Source organism: Sylvia atricapilla, chromosome 2 (genome assembly GCF_009819655.1).
Source record: "Sylvia atricapilla isolate bSylAtr1 chromosome 2, bSylAtr1.pri, whole genome shotgun sequence".
Taxonomy (NCBI): Eukaryota; Metazoa; Chordata; class Aves; order Passeriformes; family Sylviidae; genus Sylvia; species Sylvia atricapilla.
Window position 1 is genome coordinate 28636724 of NC_089141.1, and position 11370 is coordinate 28648093.

Sequence of the window (11370 nt, forward strand, 5' to 3'; positions counted from 1 at the left end):
GTTTAGCCTCAAATTCGTTGGCTTTAAAAGGTGTGCTCTGGATGAGTCTCCCTCAGCTGTTGACTCTATGGGAAATGATGAAGCATAGTCTTTCCAAAGGAGCCTTTGCTTTAATTTCATGGTGTATCTCTTACCTCAATGATGATTCTGGGATACTGCAGGAGGAAATAAAGGGAGAGAAAAAAAATTACCAGAACTGTAATCTAACAGTGGAGGTTGATAAACAACAGAACATAAGGAAAGCTGTGAACAGTTTTTTCTGGATAGAGAAGACTGGGCCAAGGAAACAATTTACAACTCCTGTCCGTAATTAAAGAGATAATTTTAAGAGGATAACCGGTTTGTGAATTTATCTTTTCTGCAAAAACATCTAGTGTTTTTCTACATATCTGGGACCACAAAATCTGTGTGCTGTAAGATATTTCCACAAGTGCTTTCAGAGCCTTGCCCTCTACAAAGGCAGGGAAATGATGGAGTGTGAAGGTAAGAAGGTACAGCAAATATACAAAATACAAAATATAAAAAATATCAGGAAGCTTATTCTGGGCCCTTCTTATTCAATATCTAAGTGAGAGAGTCTCGGTGAAGAGGTGCCTCTTGAAAAGTTCTGACTATAACTCACCGTCTCCTGAACAGGTCTGAACTGGCTGTCCAAAGTGACAACACGAAACATCACTGAAAAAGACACAGGATAAAAAAGAATTACAGAACTGTCAAGGTTGGAAGAAATCTCCAGGACTGTCTAGTCCACCCAGCAACCTGGTACCAAGTGTCAGATCTCCAAGTGTCACATGCAGATGCCTCGATCATTTATTTTATTAGCAATGATAAATCATTTTCAATACAAGCTTTGCCCAGGCTTCTTTGGAAAACTAAGGAGTGCTGAGAGAACATGAAAGGATTACCTTAGCCATTGAAAAAAGAAAACCAAAGTAAATGTCAGCTGAAATATCTTCAATTATTACCCACTTGGACTAAAGCAACCTCTGAAATAAATGCGATTTACTGCCTTCAATCCTTCTTGAAATCCTTCTATTCTTTGGAGCATTTCCTAAAAAAACACCTGTTTTTATAAACCAGTTCAGTGTAAAAATCATAGAGAAGGAAGGATTTGTCTTTCTTCTAAATGTAGAGTCTGTGCAGCATTGAAGTATAATTATGCTAAAGAGATAGCTAACTCCACCACAGCTAGTACTGTCATTTAAATGTTGTGATGGAATCAGTACTTTGGAATAGATCAACAGTTAAGGAGAAAGAGTTGTTGACTGGAAATGAGGTGCTCACTTCATTTTAATATTAACTTTATTAGCTCCAAACATAACCTATTATTTTCTGTATTTTTAAGGATACTTTTTAGGTGACTCTTCTCAAGTAAACCTGACAGAACCTGAAATTCTGTAAATGCAATTAACTAAGTACAAGCACATGAATTCTACTACTTTGTTGCACTGTTGTCAATTGGTTCTATTTTTTACTGACTTTGATGATCCCAAACTCAGATGAGATTTTTATTCCACAAGAGTAAGCTTCTGTCATCCCTGACACACCCTTGCCCTCAGTTTCTCACTTCTCTAGCTGACTCAAACCCTTCATCCACCTTTTTGTCCTGGCTTGTAGAGGGGTTTGTCTGTCTGGACGAAGACAGCACCGTCCACATTCTGAATCGCCACTGATCTTCTCTCAGCTAAGTCCATAGTGGCACCTCTGGCTGAGAAGGAAATGAATGCCACGGGATCAGAAGCAGCAGGAGGAACCTGGAGAGGAACAAAACCCCAGAGGAAAAGTGATAAATGAGACATGCTGAGGCTCCCTGATGCCTAGGGTTTTAGAGTGGGATACTGTCAGTTGAGCCATAAATAGCTTATGGAAAGTCATAAGAAGCCCCACCTTTGTCAGTGAGTTAATTTCTGGGAATTTATGCTGTGGAAGGCCCATAATCTGTCACCAGGTAATAAGACTTGAAGCTGTGCTCTGTCCTATACAGTTCCCTGCTTACATGCAGGTTGCCACAGCCGTATACCTTTAATTCTGACGTGTTTTCTTCTGCTGAATTCTGGAAGATCTAACCATTGGACTCTTTTTCTTGTATGTACAGATCTTGCAGAGTCATGGGAAAGGGAATAACTGCAACCCATCTGGGTTCTTTTGCTTGGTATTTTAACAGATCCATAAGGAGCATGCAACTTTCATGACAATCCAAAGCTTTTTTTCTGTTCACTATGTGAATGGAGATGGAAAGCCTTTCTTTAGCTCCCTTCTACAATCCATTGGGGTTTGTTTTTCCTATTTTGTCAGCCTTTCTAGCAGTTTATCTTATTTGAAACACTTTGTCTTCCTTTCCTCACTGACAAGGAGAGTTGCAATCAGAATTATTTCCAGCTATTACACCCGCTTCAGGAGTTTCAAAAGAGGAAATACCTTGAACTCGCTGCACTTGAAGAAGTCATTCTCTGTCATGGGCTCCTCAAAGAGAGTCTTTTGGATGCTGCCATACTCCAGGACAACGCTCAGGGACAGAGGCTCGCTGAGGTTGTGTAACTGCACACAGGCCGTCTGTGGAGCGTTGCTCCGCACAACCGATGGGACCAGCAGCACATACTGCCTGTGAGACCAGATCAGAAAGCTCAGCCACGCAGGAAAGTCAGAGCAAACAGGAGAGGAAAACACCACAGAAGTGCCATAGGTGTGAAGGAAGACATGATCCAAAGCTTGCTCACACCAATTTCAATTTCTTTCAATGGATTTTAAATAATACGCTAAGAAAGTACAAATGCCAACTTTTCAACCCCTCACAATTTTTTCTGAACTGAAGGATTGGCATCATTCCATGCAGTGTTGTTCCCAGCATGATATTGCACCTTTATTCCAGGTGTATACACAACTCCAATTACTGAAGTGGCTAAAGCACAGTTGTGTTTGTCCTCCCATGACCTAGGTGTGTACTTAAACCTCTGCAGCCTACCATAAGGAGGAGCATTACTTAGCTTCAATGACAAAAATACTAGTTTAGGGTTGCGACAATTGTTAAATTTCTCATTCTCTGGATATCTCTCAGATAAGAACTGACATAAGTCAATTCACTTAATGCACAAGAAGTGATCTTGCTTTTCCATTTTGCAGAAAATTCCAGGGAATGCTCAATCTAATCTGCAAGCTCAATTCTCTTTCCTTCTCTTTCCATGCTTTCTTGTGTTTCCTTTGTTTCTTTCTTCTACTGAACTTTTTTATTTATACTTTTTCTCTCTATAATTAGGGCAGCCTTCCTTCCCTGGAGTACTCCTCTAAAAAACATTCCTTCATATTTGCAATGTTTGTCTAAAATTCTGTTGCTGTCCACCCATTTGTTACCCAAACTACTCTTTCCAAATAATGTATTACAGAATTCACAAGTTGGTTTTGTAGCACAACATGAATCACATAATCTTTTCTTTCTAATCTGATCCTTTCCCTTTTTTTTCTCCCACAGCTTTGCCAGCTCTTGTTGCCTTTATTTTTATTTTCACTTGTCCGGTTCAGACTGCCTGAATTCAAAGATCAAAATTAAAAGTATTAAAATTAACAGTGTATTGTAGGAAGCTAAGCTGTCTTTCATAGTGTTTTCTTTTAGAATTTTTAAGAAGAGGGTTTAAGCTCTAATGTTTGTATATTTTTGAATACTGTGGCTGAAATCACCTGTATAAAGCCACGGACACTGACAGTGCTAATAGGAATACTAATTGTACTGGGTTTGCTATTCAGCATGGTCTTAGTCCCAGCCACTGTCTGGCCTCTAACACCTCCCCATACACCATGCTCTCTCTGTGCTGCTGATGCATATCAGTCCTAATTATTGGTATTACTTGTTAGTCTAGTCCTGAGTCTCCTTGCCACTTTACCCAAGCACATCACACTCAGCTGCTCAAATTCCAGGTTTCTGTCATTCACACTAGATTTCACAGCAGTTTTATAATGGAGACTACCATTCCAAACCCTCCTTCAATGTCATCTACTTCCAAGCCATCACATTTAAGGATCTATGTCTCAAATATCCTGTTATTATATAACAGTGTCCCAGAATAAACAAGCTGGTGGGAAATACAATAAAATATGTTATCATAAAGACAAAGAAGGTGTGACCACTTACGTTTCAGAAGACACTATGGGAAACCAGTACAAGGACAGAATACCGAGAAGAATGCTTGACCACATGTCTGTGCATGAAGAAGTAGAGAGACTGATCTCAAGCTGACAGCCTGTCCCTGGTTTTTAAATTGGCCTGAAAAGGTGCTCCTCCTCCACAGTGTCAATCACAGGCTAACAAAGTTATTTACATAAAATTTGCATACATTCAATTTCCTTAATACTGTGTTCTCACACTCCTTGAGCTCCCAAGCAACAGCTTTGGAAAGCTCTCATATTTCACATAGCTCTGTGATGTATTGCAAGCCAAACCGGTTCCTGTCTATATGATTGTTTCACTGAAGCTTACCTCTTTGATTACTGTGTCATTGGGTAAAGTTTCCTAAATGTTTCAACTTGTATTTGCCGCTGCTTAAGTATTTCCTTATTCTGCAAAGGTGTGCTGCAGACATATCATACAACAGAAATAATCATAACACGCTGCTTTTTCATGTCTGCATGGGAGCCAGGATGGGTGAAAATATACCAGTGCAGCTATAGCTGCATTCAGAGTGGCACTAAAGAAAACTCCTAATATGGAGTATTATGGTAATATGGATTTCTTACTGCAGACCCTAACATTTGGCAAGAAATGGTGTTGGCAAGTGGTCTACCATTTTTGCCAGCAGTCAGGACAAGTATATTTCTAGGGAAAGGAATCTGGTAACATTACTTCATTTGTTCACTCATCTGTCTGTCAGTCTACTTTTTCCCCCCTCATCCCTGCTCCCACCCATCAAATGACTTGCAAGTCTGTTAGTGAATTTTAGTAAATCTAAGAAGAAGTTTCAGAATAATTAATACATAGAATCACAAAATAATATAGATAGAAATGAACTTCCTGACATTATGCATCAAATCTCTCATTTTAAGCTGTGCTACCTTAAAAGAAGTCATGTTTTGAGTATCTGGAGGAACGGAGAGTCCACATCATCTCTGGACATCTGCTCCCATGCTCAACCATCCATGCTATGAATACTCCTTTTCCATAAATCAGAATTTCCCAAATTGTAGCTTGTGTCTGTTTTTTAGTGCCCTTTCACTGTGCACCTCCAGGAAAAATTCTGCCTCTTTCTTCTCTATAATCCCACTTTACATTGTGGAAAACTCAAATTATGTCCCCACATAGCCTCTGTTTCTCCAGGCTGAATTAAATTAGACTCTTTCCTTCTGTAGGTTTGTCCCAGACCCTGATCATCCCAGTGACCTTCCCTGGGCCTTTCTTCAGTCTGTCAATGCCCTTCTTGTACTGGATCTAGAACTTCATTGTGGTCTCCCAACCACTGAACAGAGGGGAAGAACCAGTTTCCTTGACATGTTGGCTATACTCTTAATAATACTACCAAGGAAACAAAATAATCCATAGCAGTTGGGGATTGGATTCACACCCTTACAGAGGAAATGGAAAAAAGAGCCAGCCTGAAGAAAAATAAGATAGGCCAAACAGCAACAGTAACTGCAGCCCCAGGGAGGTAACCGTCAATTTCCTTTCTACTTTGTCTTCTCAACCAAACAGATGATGAATAGGAAGATGAGTATACTCCAGCAGCAATTAGGAACATGAAAAGGAGCTGGGGGCACGGAAAAAGGTGTTGAGCAATGCAGAGAGGGCATGAAATTATTTCAGTGGTGAAGAATATGAGGAGGAAATGAAGACTACTACAGTAATGTGGTGTAGAAATTGATGTGTGCGTGTCAAAAGCCAGATTCTGCCAATTTCAGCTTTAGTGGTAAAATATGTTCTTTCGACCTTCTAGCTAATGATTCAGCCACACTTATTTATTATTAAATAATAAATTTAATAATAAATTAAATTATTCTTTCCATCAGCATAGCTGACATTTAGAACAACCTATGCCTAACCAGGTTACCCATTCATCTTTCCTAAAACCTTTACGATGACCAAGCTGGGACACAGAGGAAACTACCTCAGATGCTGCTGGAGCTATGGGAGCCCCTATTCCCACTATGTTATTAGTGAGAAATATGACACAAAACTTCCCAGAATGACATGGCCTTACAGTGACAATGCTGAGTGGCAAGTGTGTGTATGCAACAAGGACAGTCACACCGTGAAATAAGCTGATGCATTGGTTGAAATGATGTCAGAAGACAGTTAACAGTATGTCATAGATATTTGCAGCTTTGAAGTGCCTCAGATCCCATCTCTTACTTTAAGAGTACAGGTACTAACTGACAGGCAAAAAGAATTAAGGAGGGAGGAGGGAATAGCAAACCACCCCAGGGTCCTGGTGTAAATTGTTCCAGAAGCTCATCCTTTATTTATGTACAGTGTACCTTTAGCAGGATGGTAAGAGGGCTCTCCTGTTAACAAGCAGACATGGAAAAGAAAAAGTGTTTGAAAAACTGAAACCCTGGAAGAAAGTATGTCAAGAACAATTAAAAAGCACATGTTTCTCTGGAAACAAGCTATTGAAGTAATTCAGTGTAATTACTGATTCCAGAGGACCTCTTTGCATTGAAGCAATGTTGCCATAAGAACACATCAGTAGAGCCAGACAGACATGATTCTTAAGATCCCAGTGCAAAGAGGAAACTATTCCAGATGTCTTTGGTAGGAAGGAAAAAAGAAAAAAAATTCAGTTCTATGATTAAGAAACTAGGATCCAGAGAGGATAAATCTATAAGCCAGAGAGGATAAATCTACAGATAATGAATCTCACACTAAGCAGCAGCTACGAGAAAGACACACAGAAAATTCCTTGAGACTGGAAATCTTAAACCAGTCTGTGGACCTACTTTGTACTGGCATAAGGAAAGATGTAACTAGATACCACAGTCTGGTTAGGTGAAATGAGGAACAGTTTCAAGTTCAGAACCAAAGCAATGCAAATACAGATGCATGTTTGATTTTCAAAGAAGAATGATGTCACCTGCCTTCTGGACAGCAGAAAATCAATGTCTTCAACTCACATCATCCAGACTTCAGAAGGTTACTGCATTAGCTCTCTGTTATTAAGCTATTTTATATACACATACTTTCCCCCTCTCCATTCTTTCTACAGATGAGTCAAAGTGATGATTGGAGTTGAATTTAAAACACTTTTTTAACAATTTAATTTTCTTTCAAATAAAGTTGAATTTGCTAATCCATTTTATCGGACCAAATACACTTGCCTTCTTTCCTCTTTCCAGCTGGGCACAGATACAGGCCAGGACAATGTGAAGTTTTTCAGCTAAAGCTAAATCCAGTCATTTTCTGTGAGTATTTCAGTGTTTAGCATGTAGGCTGCTCTAACAGAGAATTCTGTGAAGCTGTGACTAGTCACATACAATACCCAAATTAGCTTGTATAGGCCATGTCAAATATCCCTACACTGTCCAAAAATGCCCAGCATATCTGTATGTGCAGAATCTAGGCACTGGATACAGTCACAAATCAGAAAATATTGTTCAATTAGTTGAACAATATCCACCTGGCATGCAGAATGCTGCATAATCTGAATGTGGAGCTGAGACATTCAAACTTCTTGGTCAATTTAAGGCCTAAGATTTAAGCCATGCCTGTTTTCCTTTTTGTCAGAGAATCAGCAGGAAGTTAATGAGAAACATGAGCAGCTTATAGCAGTGAAGCCTTGGATTTTCCAGAAGAGTGAGTAATATATAATTACTTGTTTCTGCTCTATGGGTTCACTTTATATTTGCGTAACACTGCATAGCAAGGACTGTAAGTACTTTCTAAGTCATGCCTCCACCTGAGGTAATATACAGAAAACCCACCCCACCCCACACAGTACAATACCTGTTTTATTGCCTGATTTCTGTACCTGAAAGAGGTGGATATGGGATCAGAGCCCCAGCTTCCATCTGACTTAGGCAAACACTCTCACAACAGTCCCAGGCTATATTTTCTCAGGAAATTATAATCTAATATATGCTTCCCCACAACACCTTCATCAAATGCACTGTGATGAAACATCCTGTTTGAAAGAGCCAACATATCTCTGAAAAGTGTTGTGCACATCTTAAAGGTTACATACTTCGGATAAATTTGCCCACACAGCCTTCTATTTTTCCAAGGCATATCCTTTTCTGCAAGCTTTTAGGTTTGCAAGTGAAAGTATTTCTCAGAATGTTCACTGGCAAGCGGCCACAGTGTGTTTGGTAGAGTATTCTGTATCATTCCATGTTGAATGGATGGAATATTTGTCAGATATTGTTCATTTTCTGTAGTAATAAAGATCAGGTAATGTTAAACATTGTAACACTGTTCCATTGAGAAGAGCAAACCATAAACTATTCAGTACCTGAAAGGTCTTTTTTGCAGAAAGACTGTTGGTAAATTACCTGCTGAGCTTTCAGCACCATATTTGTTAAATATGTTTTAGTTCTGCTTCTGAAAAATTAAGTATCACAGCCCCATTTATCATGAAATGCTTGAAATACCAACCATTTTTCTATAAAGTAATGTAATGTATACAGACATCCTTGAAAAATGCTTACTGTGTCTAAATGATGAAAATAGGAGCATGTAAATGTAGCAGGGCAGGCTAAGAAAAAGGAAGTTTAAAAAAGATCAGCAAAGACAACTAACACCAGTCATCAGTCTTTCTTCATCAATGACAGAAAAAGGAAGCCTGCAAGAGAATCCACAGGGCCATGTAATGACAAGAATAGATGAGGTCAATCCGAGTGCAGGAACAGTACAAACAATTAGTATTGTTACTTATTGGTTTAGTTAATCTAATTATTAATTAATATTACTGTATTGAAATAAACAACTTGATACAAAAAAAATTCATGTATCATAAAACAAAATACCGAAAAATCCATGATGAAGGCAATTTTTATGTAGTAGTTATGTTGCTGACATTCTGAATTAGCTCAAAAATCTTGAAAAAAATTACATAGTCAATGCTAAGATTTGATTGTTACAGACCTCTATCATAAGAAACCATGAACGTGTATTTCATTTGATAACAAAGGACAAAAGCCTTTTAAAGAGTGAGCCTTTTAAAGAGTGAAATTAATTTTTACTTTGGTAGAAAACTTTCCTGTCTTCACTGTTTTTCTTCCTCCCTTATTCATACTGTTCTGCACTTTAAGTCAACATGGGCAGACTGACTCACCAGGCTTTAAAGCACCCAGAGAGTAATGGAGTTAAAATAAAGACATCTATTTGAGACCTTCCTTTTTGAAATGTCATCATCTCAAATTCTGTGTTCTGATACAAAGAAAATGAATCATTTCACTCCAGACTGAGGTTCTGAATAATCTTCCACACCTTGTAGTTAAAGGACCTCATCTGGGTTTTGCATCTTTTTGTTTTTTAAAGAGAGAAATTCACAAGCCCCCACACTAGTCCTCTCAAAGCCCTCCCATTTATGGAATCCTCTGGTTTTACCCTTTCCAAACTCTACCAGTCAAAGCAAGAGTTTGCAATCTTTGGAAACTGAGAGTGATACCCCAAAAACATCGCTGCTTTTTCTTCTTTGAGTTGACCCAGTTCTGAGCCCCTCAGTTCAGGAAGGGCTTTGAGGTGCTGAAGAGTGCCCAGAAGAGGGAAATGGAGCTGGGGAAGGGTCTACAGGGTAAGACATATGAGGAGTGACTGAGAGCTGGGGTTATTTAGCCTGGAGCAAATGAGGCTCACAGGAGACCTCCTCACTCTCTACAGCTGCCTGAGAGAAGGTTGTAGCCACGTGCAGGTTGATCTCCTCTCCCAGGCAACCAGCAATGGGATGAGAAAAAATGGCCCAAATTGTCCCAGGGGAGATTCAGGCTGGACATCAGGAGGAATCTCTCTACAGAAAGGGTTGTTAAACACTGGAATTAACTGTTCAGGAAAGTGGTGGAGTCACCGTCCCTGGAGGCATTCCAGAAACAACTTGATGTGCACTTTATGCCATGTTCTAGTTGACAAGGTAGTGCCTGTCAGAGGTTGGACTCGATGATCTCAGAAGTGTTTTCCAGCCTTAATGATCCTGTCATCCTTGCCAACAGACATTTCACAAGATCTGCTCAGGCTGAGGCTGTGGTTGGTCCATGAGCCAGGGAAGATCTGCTCACTCTGTAACATCAGCTAGAATACAGTTGGAACAAGAACCTGTGGGCAACTCTTCCCGAGCTGCAAGGTCCTAAGAAACAAAAAGACAAGGGATGTACACCATGCAGGTAACAGGCATCTTGATCATGAAACTTCAAACTGTAAACTCTACGAAGACCAGATCACTTACTGGATAAACTGAGAACTAGTTAACATGGTCCTATGTGCTGCCAGATGATAAGCAGAATTGGCAGTTCAAAGACAGGAGAGATCTTGTATAAAGTGAGGTGACCCCTCTTTCCATACTAAGACCTAATTTTTCCACTCTTAAACAATGTATAAGTAATAGCTCCAAGACAGGCCTTGCAACTTCAAGATTTCCATTAGTACAAAGCATTTTTCAGGGATGTTATTTAATCTAACAAAGGCTTCTAGGTTTTCTTCTGGTGATGTGAAACAACTGCCACATGCAGTTTCAAGTCACATGCACCTGCTGTGTTGTCTGTTGTAATTCCGCAAGGGGCAGAACTTGATTTAAATAATGTGCAGGCGAAAGAATGCAGGAGAAGGCTTTAAGAGTGACTCTTCAGGCAGCACAAATAAGTCTTTTGTATTCCTCCTCATTTTTCCGAAGAGACAGTCCTTCTTTCAATGACCAGAGACCAAAGACTCTGCAGATCAAATCACTTTGTGTGCCCATCTCACTTTTTCCAATCAGTAAGATCACACTGCAGGTTGCTCCTTTAAGGACCTAGCATTTTCTAGGGGAATCACTTTTGGTGGTACGAAGCTCTGACAGATGTTGATGCCTTTTGGGATCATGGGAGCGATCTGTGTTTCTTTGTAGAAGATCTGTGTGGTGGCCATGCATTTGTGTGTATCTGTGGTGTGTGTGTGCATGTGCCTACTAGGAATAGCAGGAATTCCTAGTTGCACCAGGAATTTCACCTCTGCTGGCTGACCAATTCTGCCCTCCTTGACTCTCTTCTGCATTGTGTTCTTTAAAAGAGACATTTAAGGACTCAAGCACAAGAAGAGGGCTCTCTCTTCTATCTGATGAGAGAAGACATTTCAATAGAAGGGATGTTGAAGACACGATCAGAGCTTGAAAACATGTTACATTATTTGCAGACTTCTGTGTAAACTCATTATTCTGGTCTTTTCCTAGGAGGAAAAGAAAACAAGCAAAGCACCAGTATCCCAGT

At 39.7% G+C, this 11370-nt stretch overlaps 1 protein-coding gene across 1 annotated transcript in view; it reads right to left on the minus strand.

Moving 5' to 3' along the window:
- Positions 1-4188, minus strand: part of LOC136373310 (ovostatin-like) — a 28888-nt gene extending 24700 nt beyond the window's left edge. The window contains 5 exon segments of the mRNA XM_066338207.1: positions 135-155; positions 623-675; positions 1598-1754; positions 2419-2602; positions 4124-4188. Of these exon segments, the coding sequence (XP_066194304.1) occupies positions 135-155; positions 623-675; positions 1598-1754; positions 2419-2602; positions 4124-4188 (480 nt within the window).
- Between the last annotated feature and the right edge of the window lie 7182 nt (positions 4189-11370).